General features: G+C 50.8%; 1 protein-coding gene across 5 annotated transcripts in view; it reads left to right on the top strand.

Moving 5' to 3' along the window:
- The window catches only part of tns1b (tensin 1b), a 1,628,779-nt gene that overhangs the window by 162,305 nt on the left and 1,445,606 nt on the right, over nt 1-20,868 (top strand). The window contains exon 1 of one of the 5 annotated variants that reach the window (XM_072468580.1): nt 10,184-10,407. The exons of the other annotated variants lie outside the window; for them this stretch is intronic. Within the exon in view, the coding sequence (XP_072324681.1) occupies nt 10,327-10,407 (81 nt within the window). The 5' untranslated portion in view covers nt 10,184-10,326. Of the gene's footprint in view, nt 1-10,183; nt 10,408-20,868 lie in introns of those variants that run through there. 5 annotated transcript variants of the gene reach the window in all.

Raw genomic sequence — 20,868 nt, 5'->3', positions numbered from 1 at the left:
TCTGATAGTGCGGCACTCCCTCAGTACTGACCCTCTGACAGTGCAGCACTCCCTCAGTACTGACCCTCTGACAGTGCGGCACTCCCTCAGTACTGACCCTCTGACAGTGCAGCGCTCCCTCAGTACTGACCCTCTGACAGTGCGGCACTCCCTCAGTACTGACCCTCTGACAGTGCGGCACTCCCTCAGTACTGACCCTCTAACAGTGCGGCACTCCCTCAGTACTGACCCTCTGACAGTGCGGCACTCCCTCAGTACTGACCCTCTGACAGTGCGGCACTCCCTCAGTACTGACCCTCTGACAGTGCAGCACTCCCTCAGTACTGACCCTCTGACAGTGCGGCACTCCCTCAGTACTGACCCTCTGACAGTGCGGCACCCCCTCAGTACTGACCCTCTGACAGTGCGGCACTCCCTCAGTACTGACCCACTGACAGTGCGGCACTCCCTCAGTACTGACCCTCTGACAGTGCGGCACTCCCTCAGTACTGACCCTCTGACAGTGCGGCACTCCCTCAGTACTGACCCTCTGACAGTGCGGCACTCCCTCAGTACTGACCCTCTGATAGTGCGGCACTCCCTCAGTACTGACCCTCTGACAGTACGGCACTCCCTCTGTACTGACCCTCTGACAGAGCAGCACTCCCTCAGTACTGACCCTCTGACAGAGCAGCACTCCCTCAGTACTGACCCTCTGACAGTGCGGCACTCCCTCAGTACTGACCCTCTGATAGTGCGGCACTCCCTCAGTACTGACCCTCTGACAGTACGGCACTCCCTCTGTACTGACCCTCTGACAGAGCAGCACTCCCTCAGTACTGACCCTCTGACAGTGCAGCACTCCCTCAGTACTGACCCTCTGACAGTGCAGCACTCCCTCCTTACTGATCCTCTAACAGTGCGGCACTCCCTCAGTACTGACCCTCTGACAGTGCGGCACTCCCTCAGTACTGACCCTCTGACAGTGCAGCACTCCCTCAGTACTGACCCACTGACTGTGCGGCACTCGCTCAGTACTGACCCTCTGACAGTGCAGCACTCCCTCAGTACTGACCCTCTGACAGTGCAGCACTCCCTCAGTGCTGACCCTCTGACAGTGCAGCACTCCCTCAGTACTGACCCTCTGACAGTGCAGCACTCCCTCAGTACTGACCCTCTGACAGTGCAGCACTCCCTCAGTACTGACCCTCTGACAGTGCGGCACTCCCTCAGTACTGACCCTCTGACACTGCGGCACTCCCTCAGTACTGACCCTCTGACAGTGCGGCACTCCCTCAGTACTGACCCTCTGACAGTGCGGCACTCCCTCAGTACTGATCCTCTGACAGTGCGGCACTCCCTCAGTACTGACCCTCTGATAGTGCGGCACTCCCTCAGTACTGACCCTCTGACAGTGCAGCACTCCCTCAGTACTGACCCTCTGACAGTGCGGCACTCCCTCAGTACTGACCCTCTGACAGTGCAGCGCTCCCTCAGTACTGACCCTCTGACAGTGCGGCACTCCCTCAGTACTGACCCTCTGACAGTGCGGCACTCCCTCAGTACTGACCCTCTAACAGTGCGGCACTCCCTCAGTACTGACCCTCTGACAGTGCGGCACTCCCTCAGTACTGACCCTCTGACAGTGCGGCACTCCCTCAGTACTGACCCTCTGACAGTGCAGCACTCCCTCAGTACTGACCCTCTGACAGTGCGGCACTCCCTCAGTACTGACCCTCTGACAGTGCGGCACCCCCTCAGTACTGACCCTCTGACAGTGCGGCACTCCCTCAGTACTGACCCACTGACAGTGCGGCACTCCCTCAGTACTGACCCTCTGACAGTGCGGCACTCCCTCAGTACTGACCCTCTGACAGTGCGGCACTCCCTCAGTACTGACCCTCTGACAGTGCGGCACTCCCTCAGTACTTACCCTCTGATAGTGCGGCACTCCCTCAGTACTGACCCTCTGACAGTACGGCACTCCCTCTGTACTGACCCTCTGACAGAGCAGCACTCCCTCAGTACTGACCCTCTGACAGTGCGGCACTCCCTCAGTACTGACCCTCTGATAGTGCGGCACTCCCTCAGTACTGACCCTCTGACAGTACGGCACTCCCTCTGTACTGACCCTCTGACAGAGCAGCACTCCCTCAGTACTGACCCTCTGACAGTGCAGCACTCCCTCAGTACTGACCCTCTGACAGTGCAGCACTCCCTCAGTACTGATCCTCTAACAGTGCGGCACTCCCTCAGTACTGACCCTCTGACAGTGCGGCACTCCCTCAGTACAGACCCTCTGACAGTGCAGCATTCCCTCAGTACTGATCCTCTGACAGTGCGGCACTCCCTCAGTACTGACCCTCTGATAGTGCGGCACTCCCTCAGTACTGACCCTCTGACAGTGCGGCACTCCCTCAGTACTGACCCTCTGACAGTGCGGCACTCCCTCAGTACTGACCCTCTGACAGTGCAGCACTCCCTCAGTACTCTCTGTCTGACAGTGCAGCACTCCCTCAGTACTGACCCTCTGACAGTGCGGCACTCCCTCAGTACTCTCTGTCTGACACTGCAGCGCTTGTCTGGACCTTGGGAATATGTCTTGATCATGTTCTGAAATCTCTGGACACACCTCACTCTAATTGTATTGTGAGGATTTGCCCACTGAGCCATGGGTGGCGTTGAGGAGCATGAGGGTGATTTCAATATTTAATGTGATTGGGTCCCTCAGCCACACTGAGGCCTGGAGTCAATCACCTTTTGGGCGATTTTGGCCTCCTGGTTCCAGGCCCCGGGTCTACCCTCCCCATGGACAGATGTGGTAGTGAGGCGGAATGCAGTGAGGTGACAGTCAAATAAAAGTTGTTGCTGGGTCTCAGCCATGTCAATTTGAAAGGTTTGTCGTTAAGGAACCAGTAACTGTCTGCTTGTACTCTGGGGAAAGGTCACCGGAATCCGTGAATTTCGTGTAACTTCCCCCCCCCCCCCAGTCCTCTCCCCTCCCCAACGCCTCGCTCCCATAAAAAGCCCAGTTACAATTTGCTTGTTGGAGCCTTTTATAGTCTGTCATCGGAGCCTAGCCTCAGGAGAGACAAAGGGTTTTATAATATTACATCTAAATTGTTTGCAGCAATGAGTCGGAGAGCTTGCCAGCAGGTTTGCTGTTCTGAGTTACAACAAGGTAACCCTTTCGGAACCGAGCCTATTCTGAATGAAGGAGGTTGAGGGGCGACCTGATAGAGGTCGACAAAATTATGAGGGGCATAGACAGAGTGGATAGTCAGAGGCTTTTCCCCAGGGTAGAGGGGTCAATTACTAGGGGGCATAGGTTTAAGGTGAGAGGGGCAAGGTTTAGAGTAGATGTACGAGGCAGGTTTTTTACACAGAGGGTAGTGGGTGCCTGGAACTCGCTGCCGGAGGAGGTAGTGGAAGCAGGGACGATAGGGACATTTAAGGGGCATTTTGACAAATACGTGAATAGGATGGGAATAGAGGGATACGGACCCAGGAAGTGTAGAAGATTGTAGTTTAGTCGGGCAGCATGGTCGGCACGGGCTTGGAGGGCCGAAGGGCCTGTTCCTGTGCTGTACATTTCTTTGTTCTTTGTTATTTCTGTGGTTCCATGCGTGCACGAGGTTGTGTGCCCTTGTGAACTATAATAATAATCACTTTTACTGTCACAACTAGGCTTCAATGAAGTTACTGTGAAAAGCCCCTAGTCGCCACATTCCGGCGCCTGTTCGGGGAGGCTGGTACGGGAATTGAACCCACGCTGCTGCCTTGCTTGGCTTTATAAGCCAGCTGTTTAGCCCACTGTGCTAAACCAGCCCCTCCAATGCATAAGGCCAGGTGTGAGCTCTGTGTGCCTGAGTGTGTGTGTGTCATGGAAACATAGAGACATATGGGCGGCAAGGTTTCACAGTGGTTAGCACTGTTGCTTCACAGGGCCAGGGTCCCGGGTTCGATTCCCGGCTTGGGTCACTGTCTGTGCGGAGTCTGCACGTTCTCCCCGTGTCTGCGTGGGTTTCCTCCGGGTGCTCCGGTTTCCTCCCACAAGCCCCGAAAGACGTGCTGTTAGGTGAATTGGACATTCTGAATTCTCCCTCTGTGTACCCGAACAGGCGCCGGAATGTGGCGACTAGGGGATTTTCGCAGTAACTTAATTGAAGCCTATTTGTGACAATAAGCAATTATTATTCCCCCCCCCCCCCCCCCCCCCCCCCCCCCCCCCCCCCGCCCACACCAGCTTTCGTGGAGGGACCTGCCAAGAGGGATGCAGTTGCCCTGACAGAAGTCCATTTGCTTGTCGGACGATCCCAGCGACTAGCTGGGCCAGAACATCCCTCCCAAAGAGCACAAACAAAAGTTATATTGAACCTTCATAAAACACTGGTTCAGACTCACTGGAGAGTTGTGTCCAATTCTGAACATCGCAATTTCGGAAGGATATTAAAACCCTGGAGAGAGAGCTGGAAAGATTTACAGGATTGGTTCCAAGAATGAGGAACTTTCGTTACGAGGATGGATTGGAGAAGTTGTGGTTGCTTTGCTGCAAGGAGAGAGGATGAGGATGTGCCAAATCACGAGGTGTCTGGACAGTAGATGGGGAGATACTGTTGTCATTGGCAGAAGGATTCGAACAGAGAATTTAAGGTTAATTGGCAAACAAAGCAATGGAGATATTGAGGAAATACGTCTCTCTGCAGTGGGTGGTTAGGACCTGGAACGCACCGCCTCAGAGTGTGGTGGAGGCTAATTCAATTCATGAGTTCAAGGAGGAATTGGACAAGAAGCTGACGGGGAAAGGTTTGCAAAGCTACGGGGAGCTAACGGATGAACGGACATCGTGCGACAATCACCAGGCAGGAATGTTCCCTTCCAGTCGGGGAAACATTCAGCAGTCAAGAGCATTCAGCCTCTGATCTCCGGGTAAGCGTTCTCCAAGGCGGCCTTCAGGACGCGCGACAACGCAGAATCGCCGAGCAGAAGCTTATAGCCAAGTTCCGCACACATGAGTGCGGCCTCAACCGGGACCTGGGATTCATGTTGCATTACATTCACCACTTGAATGGCTTGGGCTTGTGAAATCCTACCAACTGTCCTGGCTTGAGACAATTCACACCTCTTTAACCTGTAATTATCCCTCTCTCCAGTCACTCCGTCTGGACCTGTAAAGACTTAATTACTGCAAAGACTTGCATTCAAAGTATTATCTTGCATCATTGACTTTGTCTATATGTGCTGTGTTTGTGGAACCCACCTCTTCATTCACCCGAGGAAGGAGCAGCGCTCCGAAAGCTAGTGATTCGAAACAAACCTGTTGGACTTTAAGCTGGTGTTGTAAGACTTCTTACTGTGCTCACCCCAGTCCAACGCCGGCATCTCCACATCATGGCTACACATAAGAAACAGGAGAAATGTAACCCAGCCAAATGTAACCCAGAAACTGACGGGGCAAGGTTTGCAAAGCTACGGGGAGTGGGATTGGTAGAGTTACACACATAGAGCTGGGAGAGGCGTGACAAATTGGACAGCTTCCCCTGTGTCGTATCCATTCTCGGAGTCCAGTAAGTGTGTGCATGTTGTGTCTGATTGTGTTATTTATGTGTGTTCCAGTGTGTGCTGGTGTGTGTGTCTGTGAGTGTGTCTGTGAGTGTGCAGGACTGGCTGGGGTATTCCAGACACCCTGTGACGTGGACACCCTTCCGGACACTCCTCCCTCACCCTGCTCTCACCCCTCCCTCACCCCTCCCTCACTCCTCCCTCATTCCTCCCTCATTCCTCTCTCACTCCTCCCTCACTCCACTCTTACTCCTCTCATGGCAGGCTGGTGAAAGGAGTAGCTCACATAGGGACAGGGGGGAACTAGCTGGATGGATCCGGAACTGGTTTGGCCATGGAAGACAGAGGGTAGCAGTGGAAGGGTGTTTTTCCGAATGGAGGTCTGTAACTAGTGGTGTTCCGCAGGGATCAGTACTGGGACCTCTGCTCTTTGTAATATATCGAAATGACTTGGAAGAAAACATAGCGATTAGCAAGTTTGCGGATGATACTAAGATTGCAGGAGTTGCGGATAGTGATGAAGATTGTCAGAGAATACAACAGGATATAGCTAGGCTGCAAAATTGGGCAGAGAAATGGCAGATGGAGTTTAACCCGGACACATGCGAGGTGATGCATTTTGGTAGATTCAATTCAGGTGGGAGCTATAAAATAAATGGCAGAACCATCAGGAGCAGAGACACAGAGAGATCTGGGTGTGCAGGTCCACAGATCCTTAAAAGTGGCAGCACAGGTGGAAATGGTGGTAAAGAAAGCATACGGCATGCTTGCCTTCATAGGACAGGGTATCGAGTAGAAAAGCTCACAAATTATGTTACAATTATGTTCAACGTTGGTTAGGCCACATTTGGAATACTGTGTCCAATTCTGATCATCGCACTACTTGCCGATTCTGTGTACAGAGTACCCTTCGTCGTCCAGTACTTCCATGGAGTAGGGAATCTACGACATCTTCTTCACAGCCTTCAACACGTCATCGATGATGATGAACATCTTGCCAAGGTCATCCCCACACCCCCACTACTTGCCTTCAAACAACCGCGCAACCTCAACCAAATAATTGTTTGCAGCAAACTACTCAGCCTTCAGGAGCACAGCGACCACGCCACCCAATCTCTGCAAGATGTGCCAGATCATCGACATGGATACCACCATTACACGTGAGAACACCACCCATCAGTTACATGGTACATACTCGTGCGAGTCGGCCAACATTGTCTACCTCATACGCTGCAGGAAAGGATGTCCCGAAGCGTGGTACATTGGCGAGACTATGGAGACGCTACGACAATGGATGAACAGACATCACGCATCAATCACCAGGCAGGAATGTTCCTTTCCAGTCGGGGAACACTTCAGCAGTCAAGGGCATTCAGCCTCTGATCTCCGGGTAAGCGTTCTCCAAGGCGGCCTTCAGGACGCGCGACAACGCAGAATCGCCGAGCAGAAACTTATAGCCAAGTTCCGCACACATGAGTGCGGCCTCAACCGGGACCTGGGATTCATGTTGCATTACATTCATCCCCCACCATCTGGCCTGCGAAATCCTACCAACTGTCCTGGCTTGACACAATTCACACCTCTTTAACCTGTGATTCTCCCTCTCTCCAGTCACTCCGTCTGGGCCTGTAAAGACTTAATTACCTGCAAAGACTCGCATTCAAAGTATCATCTTGCATCATTGACTTTGTCTATATATGTGTTTGTGTAACCCACCTCTTCATTCACCTGAGGAAGGAGCTGCACTTCGAAAGTTAGTGATTCCAAACAAACCTGTTGGACTTTGACCTGGTTGTAAGACTTCTTACTATGCTCAGCCCAGTCCAACGCCGGCATCGCCACATCATGACTACACAGAAGAAACAGGACAAATGCAACCCAGCCAATTACCGCTCTATCAGTCTACTATCCATCATCAGCAAAGTGATGGAAGGAGTCATCAACAGTGCTATCAAACGGCACTTACTCAGCAATAACCTGCTCACGGACGTTCAGTTTGGGTTCCGTCAGGGTCACTCAGCTCCTGACCTCATTACAGCCTTGGTTCAAACATGGACAAAAGCGCTGAATGCCAGAGGTGAGGTGAGAGTGACTGCCCTCGACATCGAGGCAGCATTTGACCGAGTGTGGCATCAAGGAGCCCGAGCTAAACTGGAGTCAATGGGAATCAGGGGGGAAACTCCCCGCTGGCTGGAGTCATACCCGGCACAAAGGAAGATGGTTGTGGTGGTTGGAGGTCAATCATCTCAGCTCCAGGACATCACTGCAGGAGATCCTCAGGGTCGTGTCCTCGGCCCAACCATCTTCAGCTGCTTAATCAATGACCTCCCTTCCATCCTATGGGCAGCACGATAGCACAGTGGTTATCACTGTCACTTCACAACGCCAGGGTAGCAGATTCCATTCCCGGCTCGGGTCACTTTCTGTGCGGAGTCTGCACGTTCTCCCCGTGTCTGCGTGGGTTTCCTCCGGGTGCTCCGGTTTCCTCCCACATGTCCCGAAAGACGTGCTTGTTGGGTGAATTGGACATTCTGAATTCTCCCTCTGTGTACCCGAACAGGCACCGGAATGTGGCGACTAGGGGGTTTTCACAGTAACTTCATTGCAGCGTTAATGTAAACCTACTTGTGACAATAATAAAGATTATTATTCCTATAAGGTCAGAAGTGGGGATGTTTGCGGGTGACTGCACAATGTTCAGCACCATTCGCCACTCCTCAGATAATGAAGCAGTCCCTGTCCAAATGCAGCAAGACCTGGACAATATCCAGGCTCGGGGCTGACAAGTGACAAGTTACATTCGCGCCACACAAGTGCCAGGCAATGACCATCTCCGACAAGAGAGGATCTAACCATCGCCCCTTGACATTCAATAGCATTACCATCGCTGAATCCCCAACAATCAACATCCTGGGGGTTACTATTAATCAGAAACTGAACTGGACCCAGCCATATAAATACTGTGGCTACTCGGGCAGCTCAAAAGTTAGAAATCCTAATGCGAGTAACTCACCTCCTGACCCCCAAAGCCTGTCCACCATCTACACGGCACAGGTCAGGAGTGTGATGGAATACTCTCCACTTGCCTGGATGAGCGCAGCTCCAACAACACTCAAGAAGCTCAACACCATCCAGGACAAAGCAGCCCCGCTTGATTGCTCCCCTTCCACAAACATTCACTCCCTCCACCATCGACACAGTGGCAGCCGTGTGTACCATCTACAAGATGCACTGCAGTAACTCACCAAGGTTCCTTAGACAACACCTTCCAAACTCACAATCACTCCCATCTAGAAGGACAAGAGAGCAGATACCTGGGAATCCCACCACCTGGAGGTTCCCCTCTGAGTCACTCACCACCCTGACTTGGAAATATATCGGCCGTTCCTTCCCTGTCGCTGGGGCAACATCCTGGAACTCCCTCCCTAACAGCACAGTGGGTGTACCTACACCTCAGGGACTGCAGCGGTTCAAGAAGGCAGCTCACCCCCACCTTCTGAAGGGCAACTAGGGATGGGCAATAAATGCTGGTCTAACCAGCGACGCCCACATCCCATAAATGGATATTCAAATCTCCCAAAGAAACCTGTTTCACGTCCTGGGAACTGGATGGTTTTTAATTGTCCAATATGGCAGGTGGTGGGCCCTCCGCTTGTGAAGAGTGCACACTTCCATCCAACTCAGCGCTCGGAAAATGGCAGCACCCGTCCTAGACTTGGCCCTGGGACTGGATGGAGTGGGAGCTGGGAGAGGGGTAGAGTTCATTATCACCATGCCCCTGCCTGCAGTGCCTGAGGAGCCTCAGTGTTGGATTTGGAGTGGATTTGGTTTGTTGGCACGGTGTACCGAGGTGCAGTGACTGAGTGAGTGAGAGAGCAACCCCTCAGAATAAATTCTGGGCAGTTTCTGAATAGTGTTGCTGTCTGGTGCGCTGACTGGGTGAACATCTTATGGGTTAACGCAAAGTGAGCCAAGCTGGATATTACAGCGGTGGAGAAGTCTGAGGTTAGCCAACTGTAAACTGGAGTCAAGAAGCACGGAAACAAATATGTTTTCTTTTATGGGAGGGTTTGTAGCTGAAGAAATGCGCTGGAAACCACTGACAGTTCTGTGTGTTCTGCTGCACATCACACAGACAAGCTTTGTCCCAAAGATTTGAGAGCCTGTAGCTTTGCTCTCTCGCCCTCTCTCTCTGCTCTTTTCCCAATCCCCTGGGGGGTCGGGTGGAGGAGGAGGGGGGGCTGTTTTTTGTTTATTTTTATATCTACCCAGGCAAATGGACTGAGATCCTGCTCGGGGGCCCTGAGTTTGAAAGAAAGGGAGAGAGAGAGAGGGACACACACAGCTTGAAAGAAATTGGTTTGTGAGGTTTGCCTGCAGTCCCCCCCCCCCCTACCCCTCAACCCCCCACCTCCACCTCCCACCCACCATCTAGAACTTAGTATTTTTTTTATTTTGAAAGAACACAGGCAGAGGGAACAGTCAAGGACTGTTTTGCCCCCTCAGTGATGGGGCTGTGGTCTGTGAGTGGGGGGAGTGGGGGGGAGTGGTCTATTGCACACAGGAGGTGAAGGAGCTTGCAAGGGGAGGGGAGTTTGAGGTTTCAGCCTCCCTCAGTCTGCTCACAAACTGCTCACGAACACACAGATCGGCTGAGAGAGAGAGAGGAGGAGGAGGAGGAGGTGGCCACAATCCTGTCCCGCTGTGAACTTGCCGAGGGTTTTATTCTGCTGCCACTGGCCTGTGGAGTGCTGACCTTTCTGAAGTTTGGTGCTGTGGGTCGCCATGCCCTCCTTCTCGGTGGGGCTGCCGAGGGTGCGGTCTGGGAGCAGGGTTCGCTGGATCTGCATGTCCTGTATGCTGTGGGTGAGTACCTCCTCTGTGCCTGCTGGTAGCTGCATGCCACCACCCACCAGCTGTCATTTTAACCTGCGGCGCGGTGGGCAGTTGTCACCTTGGGCTGCGTGTGCCTGTCCACATGGGGCGGCTGGTGGGCGGTGCTGGGCGCTGGGGAGGGGGGGGGGGGGGTCAATTCTATGGAAAGGGGGCGAGATTAAAGCGAGGGGCTGACGCTGATGGTGCACGGCTGACAGGAAAACCTGGGCTATCTCCGGTATCCCTGAGTGTGATGCAGTGGACAGGGATGACAATGTAATGTGGAAAAAGTCACCCAAGCAGTTTCTCCCCTCGAGAGAAAGCCAGATCCAATTGGAATTGTCTCGAAAACCTCTTCAAATGCACTGATTAGAGATGGAGCGTCCCCCTCACTCCCACTTCATGATGTAGTAAAATCACATCTGCTACATCCACATTGGCTTTCAGCTGGAGATGATCATGGGAGCTTGAGAGAAAGGACATGGTGTCGGTTGGATAGCAGCAGAATGATCCCATGTTCCCGGCCTTCCTGGCACACAGCACTCAACAGACCATACCTGTTCTTCAAAAGAGGATTCCTCGGAACTCTGGACCATCCCTGTGACCTGGGCATCGCCTGGCCAGGCTGGCATCTGGTCCTCCTTCCTGGCCACATTGAGGAGGTGGCGAGAATTCCACTGCCACCTTCCTGGCCACACTGCCAGCGGGTTTCTACAATCTGAGTGGCTGGCAAGGCTGAGGGCACAACGTGGGGGTCAAGGCCACTGATGCGTCGGACTGGAGGAATGAGACTGGGGAATAGGGGGGGAGGTTAAATACTGGGGAATAGGTGGGGGGGAGGGGTTAAATTCCTGATAAAGACATCAGTGAAAGTTTTTACTTAAACTGATTCAAACTGCTAAGTTAGGAATCACCTTCTCACTAACAAAACCACTGCCGTGCCATATCTGATTAAACCTCCAGAGTCTGCGGAAAGACTGAGTGGGGAGGGGTGGTGGGTGGGGAATGTGAGGATTCCCATCTGGAGGGAGGGGAAGAGTCCCACTGGTTCAGATTAAGTACCAGTTAGAGAAACTGTGAGCGCTGTTGCTTCACAGCGCCAGGGTCCCGGGTTCGATTCCCGGCTTGGGTCACTGTCTGCGCGGAGTCTGCACGTTCATAGATTTCATAGAATTTACAGTGCAGAAGGAGGCCATTCGGCCCATCGAGTCTGCACCGGCTCTTGGAAAGAGCACCCTACCCAAGATCCATACCGCCACCCTATCCCCATAACCCAGTAACCCCACCCAACGCTAAGGGCAATTTTGGACACTAAGGGCAATTTATCATGGCCAATCCACCTAACCTGCACATCTTTGGACTGTGGGAAGAAACCGGAGCACCCGGAGGAAACCCACGCAGACACGGGGACAACGTGCAGACTCCGCACAGTCAGTGACCCAAGCTGGAATCGAACCTGGGACCCTGGAGCTGTGAAGCAATTGTGCTGTTCTCCCCGTGCCTGTGTGGGTAGAGGGTATTAACTGAGATTTCAGTTGAACACATATAACGAGATGCTGTCATTTGGTTTGGAGGGTGTTGCACGTGGGCAGCCCCATCAATAGACGGTCAAATCAATTCATGGATCCTGAACCTCCTACAATTTCTACCACCCCCGGAGGTGGGTAGGATCGGCACTCACCACCCTGAGGGTCTCTGCCTCTCGGAAGCCCACCTCCATTTCACGCTCAACTAAGTGTTCATTGGCGGGGCGGGTCTTCCGTTTGCCGTTGGAAGGAAATCCCAGCCAGTTAATTTTACGCTCCCCCCATGACCTGTCTCAGTATCTGCCTGGGGTGGGGGTGGGGTGAAGGGGGGGGGGGGGGGGGTGGGGGTGGAGCGGTGGGGGGGGGGAATGACCAGTGTTTCATATTAATCCGGAGTGTGAGAGTCCCACTTTCAGTCTCTCAAGCAATATTTTTTAAAAACAATTTTAATGAGGTATTTTTGGCATTACAAACGGAAACAGTATAAAAACCATGTACAAAGACCAATAAACATAGTGCAATCACCGACTCCCATCCCGCCAAGACCCGGGCGAACCGTAACCGTGACCCTCTCAAGGCTAACTTAATCTTCTCTAGGCCGAGAAAGCTCGCCATGTCCGTTAGCCAGGTCTCCGGCTTCGGGGGCTTCGAGTCCCTCCAAGCTGGCAGTATCCGTCTCCGGGCTACCTGGGAGGCAAAGGCCAGGACGTCTGCCTCTTTCTCCTCCTGGATTCCCGGGTCTTCCGACACCCCGAAAATCGCCTCCTCTGGACTCGGTGCCGCCCTCATTTTCAACACTCTGGACATGACATCCGCAAACCCCCGCCAATATCCCCTAAGCTTTGGACACGCCCAGATCATGTGGACATGGTTCGCTGGTGTCTGAAGCAATATTTGATTACATTTCAGCCCCACTCTCCTGATCTTCATCCACCAGAGGTGGGTGAGGGGTCAGATTGAGGAGGCGTGGTGGGTCGGGAGGGAGGTGGGGGGGGGGGGAGTCAGATTGTGGAGGGGTGGTTGGGGGGTGGAGGGGGGGGGGGGGTAGACAGATTGTGAGACCTCCGTGTGAAACTGCCCCTGGCTCTGGCCATGGTGGCCATCAACAGTCCCAGGCATCAGGTGAAGTGGGTGAAGGAGCCCATTTGACCTGTCTGCCTGCCTCTACCCCATTCTCGTGTCTGTGTTCATGCTCCCTGCAGAGGGAGAGTGTGGTATCTGCAGGTATGCTGGAGGCTGCCTGCAACCTCTGCAAGGGGGGGAGGGCTGGAGTTCAACCCAGGGACACAATCTGAATTTGACTTGATAAGTTTCCTTTCTAGTTCTGTGATTTTTGTTACAGATTAGTGATGTCCCTTTCCAATGTGGCACGCAGTTTCTAAAAGGTTGGTTTGAAGAGGCAATGGTAGACGGTGAGACAGTGGTTTGGTAGGGTTAGGAGGTCCATGCTTGCAACGCTTCACTCTGCAAATAAACATAAGACTCAATCAAGTTTGGCTCCAGAATCATCCTTCACCAATGAGCTTTCTGGAATGGCACAAGGAGGATCTGGGGTATTTGAAGCGTCAGGGGGGAAAGGAGAGGGGATTGGTCGATTCGCCCTTCATCAGAAACATCGACCTCTGCTGTCAGCAAGTGGTGACAGTGCTGCAGTGTAACTGTAGGATGTTGTTCATGTGCACCCCCCCTCCCTCCACTCCCCCCTCCACTTTCCCCCTCCACTTCCCCCCCTCCACTCCCCCTGCCCCCTCCACTCCCCCCGCCTGCTGCACTGCCCCCATATCGCAATGGGACTTTCAACAAGACCGCGTGTTAAACCAAGGCAGTAGGTAAAACTGGGAAACATCGGGGTGGATGGGAATGGGGCGCTGAGGTTAAAATCGGCGCTCTGGTTTGCACAGTGCGATGCAGCTCCTGCCGTTCAGGTTTCGGAAGCCAAGCGGCCGATGACTCAGTCCCCAGTGGAAAGTCTGCCTGAGCTGAGGAGATGCTCTGCCTCTGCAGGGCCGCCTGATTGAGGTGAGAATTGGGCCATTCCACGGGTCAAATCAGGCGAAGATGGAAGTTTGTAACTTTCTGTCCGAGCCGACTATTGAGGCTGGACCTCGCTTGAAAATTGTCACGGCGGAGATAGATGCATTTGTTTTGGTCTGGGACATGAACAAATGGTGGGTAAATAAAAAAGGTCTGCCATAATCTGAGTCAATGTTGAAGCAGGCGAAAGGGGCTGAATAGGCCTCCTCCTGTTCCAGTGTAACAGGCTCGAGGGGCTGAATGGGCCTCCTCCTGTTCCTGTGTAACAGGCTCGAGGGGCTGAATGGGCCTCCTCCTGTTCCTGTGTAACAGGCTCGAGGGGCTGAATGGGCCTCCTCCTGTTCCTGTGTAACAGGCTGGAGGGGCTGAATGGCCTCCTGTTCCTGTGTAACAGGCTGGAGGGGCTGAATGGCCTCCTGTTCCTGTGTAACAGGCTGGAGGGGCTGAATGGCCTCCTGTTCCTGTGTAACAGGCTCGAGGGGCTGAATGGGCCTCCTCCTGTTCCTGTGTAACAGGCTCGAGGGGCTGAATGGGCCTCCTCCTGTTCCAGTGTAACAGGCTCGAGGGGCTGAATGGGCCTCCTCCTGTTCCTGTGTAACAGGCTCGAGGGGCTGAATGGTCTCCTCCTGTTCCTGTGTAACAGGCTCGAGGGGCTGAATGGGCCTCCTCCTGTTCCTGTGTAACAGGCTCGAGGGGCTGAATGGGCCTCCTCCTGTTCCTGTGTAACAGGCTCGAGGGGCTGAATGGGCCTCCTCCTGTTCCAGTGTAACAGGCTCGAGGGGCTGAATGGGCCTCCTCCTGTTCCTGTGTAACAGGCTCGAGGGGCTGAATGGTCTCCTCCTGTTCCTGTGTAACAGGCTCGAGGGGCTGAATGGGCCTCCTCCTGTTCCTGTGTAACAGGCTCGAGGGGCTGAATGGCCTCCTGTTCCTGTGTAACAGGCTCGAGGGGCTGAATGGCCTCATCCTGTTCCTGTGTAACATGCTCGAGGGGCTGAATGGCCTCCTGTTCCTGTGTAACAGGCGCGAGGGGCTGAATGGGGCCTCCTCCTGTTCCTGTGTAACAGGCTCGAGAGGGGCTGAATGGCCTCCTGTTCCTGTGTAACAGGCTCGAGGGGCTGAATGGCCTCCTCCTGTTCCTGTGTAACACGCTCGAGGGGCTGAATGGCCTCCTGTTCCTGTGTAACAGGCGCGAGGGGCTGAATGGGGCCTCCTCCTGTTCCTGTGTAACAGGCTCGAGAGGGGCTGAATGGCCTCCTGTTCCTGTGTAACAGGCTCGAGGGGCTGAATGGCCTCCTCCTGTTCCTCTGGATGTGAAAAATTCAGAAGAGTTCCCCAGTTTCCGTCAAAAGATCTTGGAGAGGGTGGGGAGGGAGATTTACTGGAATGGATTAGGGATGAGAGATGTTGGTTAATGGGGAGAGGGACAGGCGGAGCTGGCATCGTTCTCAGCAGGTTAAAGAGAGATTTAAACGAGGCGTTCAACATCATGAGGGGTTTTGGTAGAGTGAGTGAGGAGAAAGTGTTTCAAATGCCAGGAAGGTCTGTAACCTGAGGAGCGACAGATTTAAAATCATTGGCAACAGACCCAGGAGAGTTTGTTTCTAGTTTAAACAGCGAGTTGCTGTGATCCAGAACGTTCCATCTGAAAGGGCAGTGGATCCATAAGAATTTTAAAAATGGAACTGGATAAAAAAGAAATCAGCAATGCTGTGGGGAAAAGCGGTGTCATAGAGATCTACAGTGTCACAGAGGTCTACAGTGTCATAGAGATCTACAGTGTCATAGAGGTCTACAGTATCATAGAGACCTACAGTGTCATAGAGATCTACAGTGTCACAGAGGTCTACAGTGTCATAGAGATCTGCAGTGTCATAGAGATCTACAGTGTCATAGAGGTCTACAGTGTCATAGAGATCTACAGTGTCATAGAGATCCACAGTGTCATAGAGGTCTACAGTGTCATAGAGATCTACAGTGTCACAGAGGTCTACAGTGTCATAGAGATCTACAGTGTCATAGAGATCTACAGTGTCATAGAGATCTACAGTGTCATAGAGGTCTACAGTGTCATAGAGGTCTACAGTGTCATAGAGGTCTACAGTGTCATAGAGGTCTACAGTGTTATAGAGATCTACAGTGTCACAGAGGTCTACAGTATCATAGAGACCTACAGTGTCATAGAGATCTACAGTGTCACAGAGGTCTACAGTATCATAGAGACCTACAGTGTCATAGAGATCTACAGTGTCACAGAGGTCTACAGTGTCATAGAGACCTACAGTGTCACAGAGGTCTACAGTGTCATAGAGACCTACAGTGTCATAGAGGTCTACAGTGTCATAGAGGTCTACAGTGTCATAGAGGTCTACAGTGTCACAGAGATCTACAGTGTCACAGAGGTCTACAGTGTCATAGAGACCTACAGTGTCATAGAGATCTACAGTGTCATAGAGGTCTACAGTGTCACAGATGTCTACAGTGTCATAGAGGTCTACAGTGTCACATGTCTACAGTGTCATAGAGATCTACAGTGTCATAGAGGTCTACAGTGTCATAGAGATCTACAGTGTCATAGAGATCTACAGTGTCATAGAGATCTACAGTGTCATAGAGATCTACAGTGCCATAGAGGTCTACAGTGTCATAGGGGTCTACAGTGTCATAGAGATCTACAGTGCCATAGAGGTCTACAGTGTCATAGAGGTCCACAGTGTCATAGGGGTCTACAGTGTCATAGAGATCTACAGTGTCATAGAGGTCTAGAGTGTCATAGAGGTCTACAGTGTCATAGAGACCTACAGTGTCATAGAGGTCTACAGTGTCATAGAGATCTACAGTGTCATAGAGGTCTACAGTGTCATAGAGGTCTACAGTGTCATAGAGGTCTACAGTGTCACAGATGTCTACAGTGTCACAGATGTCTACAGTGTCATAGAGGTCTACAGTGTCACATGTCTACAGTGTCATAGAGATCTACAGTGTCATAGAGGTCTACAGTGTCACAGATGTCTACAGTGTCATAGAGATCTACAGTGTCATAGAGGTCTACAGTGTCATAGAGGTCTACAGTGTCACATGTCTACAGTGTCATAGAGATCTACAGTGTCATAGAGGTCTACAGTGTCATAGAGATCTACAGTGTCATAGAGATCTACAGTGTCATAAGGTCTACAGTGTCATAGAGATCTACAGTGTCATAGAGATCTACAGTGTCATAGAGGTCTACAGTGTCATAGAGATCTACAGTGTCATAGAGATCTACAGTGTCATAAGGTCTACAGTGTCATAGAGATCTACAGTGTCATAGAGGTCTACAGTGTCATAGAGATCTACAGTGTCATAGAGATCTACAGTGTCATAGAGGTCTACAGTGTCATAGAGATCTACAGTGTCATAGAGGTCTACAGTGTCATAGAGATCTACAGTGTCATAGAGGTCTACAGTGTCATAGAGATCTACAGTGTCATAGAGATCTACAGTGTCATAGAGGTCTACAGTGTCATAGAGGTCTACAGTGTCATAGAGGTCTACAGTGTCATAGAGGTCTACAGTGTCATAGAGATCTACAGTGTCACAGAGGTCTACAGTATCATAGAGACCTACAGTGTCATAGAGATCTACAGTGTCACAGAGGTCTACAGTGTCATAGAGACCTACAGTGTCATAGAGATCTACAGTGTCATAGAGGTCTACAGTGTCACAGATGTCTACAGTGTCATAGAGGTCTACAGTGTCATAGAGATCTACAGTGTCACATGTCTACAGTGTCATAGAGATCTACAGTGTCATAGAGGTCTACAGTGTCACAGATGTCTACAGTGTCATAGAGGTCTACAGTGTCACATGTCTACAGTGTCATAGAGATCTACAGTGTCATAGAGGTCTACAGTGTCATAGAGATCTACAGTGTCATAGAGATCTACAGTGTCATAGAGATCTACAGTGTCATAGAGGTCTACAGTGTCATAGGGGTCTACAGTGTCATAGAGATCTACCGTGCCATAGAGGTCTACAGTGTCATAGAGGTCCACAGTGTCATAGGGGTCTACAGTGTCACAGAGGTCTACAGTGTCATAGAGACCTACAGTGTCATAGAGGTCTACAGTGTCATAGAGGTCTACAGTGTCATAGATGTCTACAGTGTCACAGATGTCTACAGTGTCATAGAGATCTACAGTGTCATAGAGGTCTACAGTGTCATAGAGATCTACAGTGTCATAGAGGTCTACAGTGTCACAGACGTCTACAGTGTCATAGAGGTCTACAGTGTCATAGAGATCTACAGTGTCACATGTCTACAGTGTCATAGAGATCTACAGTGTCATAGAGGTCTACAGTGTCACAGATGTCTACAGTGTCATAGAGGTCTACAGTGTCACATGTCTCCAGTGTCATAGAGATCTACAGTGTCATAGAGGTCTACAGTGACATAGAGATCTACAGTGTCATAGAGATCTACAGTGTCATAGAGATCTACAGTGTCATAGAGATCTACAGTGTCATAGAGGTCTACAGTGTCATAGGGGTCTACAGTGTCATAGAGATCTACAGTGCCATAGAGGTCTACAGTGTCATAGAGGTCCACAGTGTCATAGGGGTCTACAGTGTCATAGAGATCTATAGTGTCATAGAGGTCTACAGTGTCATAGAGGTCTACAGTGTCATAGAGATCTACAGAGTCATAGAGACCTACAGTGCCATAGAGGTCTACAGTGTCATAGAGATCTACAGTGTCATAGAGGTCTACAGTGTCATAGAGGTCTACAGTGTCATAGAGGTCTACAGTGTCACAGATGTCTACAGTGTCACAGATGTCTCCAGTGTCATAGAGGTCTACAGTGTCACATGTCTACAGTGTCATAGAGATCTACAGTGTCATAGAGGTCTACAGTGTCATAGATGTCTACAGTGTCATAGAGATCTACAGTGTCATAGAGGTCTACAGTGTCATAGAGGTCTACAGTGTCACATGTCTACAGTGTCATAGATATCTACAGTGTCATAGAGGTCTACAGTGTCATAGAGATCTACTGTGTCATAGAGATCTACAGTGTCATAAGGTCTACAGTGTCATAGAGATCTACAGTGTCATAGAGATCTACAGTGTCATAGAGGTCTACAGTGTCATAGAGATCTACAGTGTCATAGAGATCTACAGTGTCATAGAGGTCTACAGTGTCATAGAGGTCTACAGTGTCACAGAGGTCTACAGTGTCATAGAGACCTACAGTGTCATAGAGGTCTACAGTGTCATAGAGGTCTACAGTGTCATAGATGTCTACAGTGTCACAGATGTCTACAGTGTCATAGAGATCTACAGTGTCATAGAGGTCTACAGTGTCATAGAGATCTACAGTGTCATAGAGGTCTACAGTGTCACAGACGTCTACAGTGTCATAGAGGTCTACAGTGTCATAGAGATCTACAGTGTCACATGTCTACAGTGTCATAGAGATCTACAGTGTCATAGAGGTCTACAGTGTCACAGATGTCTACAGTGTCATAGAGGTCTACAGTGTCACATGTCTCCAGTGTCATAGAGATCTACAGTGTCATAGAGGTCTACAGTGACATAGAGATCTACAGTGTCATAGAGATCTACAGTGTCATAGAGATCTACAGTGTCATAGAGATCTACAGTGTCATAGAGGTCTACAGTGTCATAGGGGTCTACAGTGTCATAGAGATCTACAGTGCCATAGAGGTCTACAGTGTCATAGAGGTCCACAGTGTCATAGGGGTCTACAGTGTCATAGAGATCTATAGTGTCATAGAGGTCTACAGTGTCATAGAGGTCTACAGTGTCATAGAGATCTACAGAGTCATAGAGACCTACAGTGCCATAGAGGTCTACAGTGTCATAGAGATCTACAGTGTCATAGAGGTCTACAGTGTCATAGAGGTCTACAGTGTCATAGAGGTCTACAGTGTCACAGATGTCTACAGTGTCACAGATGTCTCCAGTGTCATAGAGGTCTACAGTGTCACATGTCTACAGTGTCATAGAGATCTACAGTGTCATAGAGGTCTACAGTGTCACAGATGTCTACAGTGTCATAGAGATCTACAGTGTCATAGAGGTCTACAGTGTCATAGAGGTCTACAGTGTCACATGTCTACAGTGTCATAGATATCTACAGTGTCATAGAGGTCTACAGTGTCATAGAGATCTACTGTGTCATAGAGATCTACAGTGTCATAAGGTCTACAGTGTCATAGAGATCTACAGTGTCATAGAGATCTACAGTGTCATAGAGGTCTACAGTGTCATAGAGATCTACAGTGTCATAGAGATCTACAGTGTCATAGAGGTCTACAGTGTCATAGAGGTCTACAGTGTCATAGAGGTCTACAGTGTCACAGATGTCTACAGTGTCATAGAGATCTACAGTGTCATAGAGATCTACAGCGTCATAGAGGTCTACAGTGTCATAGAGATCTACAGTGTCATAGAGGTCTACAGTGTCACAGATGTCTACAGTGTCATAGAGGTCTACAGTGTCACATGTCTACAGTGTCATAGAGATCTACAGTGTCATAGGGATCTACAGTGTCATAGAGATCTACAGTGTCATAGAGATCTACAGTGTCACATGTCTACAGTGTCATCGAGATCTACAGTGTCATAGAGGTCTACAGTGTCATAGAGATCTACAGTGTCATAAGGTCTACAGTGTCATAGAGATCTACAGTGTCATAGAGATCTACAGTATCATAGAGGTCTACAGTGTCATAGAGATCTACAGTGTCATAGAGGTCTACAGTGTCATAGAGATCTACAGTGTCATAGAGGTCTACAGTGTCATAGAGGTCTACAGTGTCATAGAGGTCTACAGTGTCACAGATGTCTACAGTGTCATAGAGATCTACAGTGTCATAGAGATCTACAGTG

This window comes from Scyliorhinus torazame, chromosome 2 (genome assembly GCF_047496885.1).
Source record: "Scyliorhinus torazame isolate Kashiwa2021f chromosome 2, sScyTor2.1, whole genome shotgun sequence".
NCBI lineage: Eukaryota > Metazoa > Chordata > Chondrichthyes > Carcharhiniformes > Scyliorhinidae > Scyliorhinus > Scyliorhinus torazame.
This window is presented reverse-complemented; position numbering and strand designations above follow the sequence as displayed.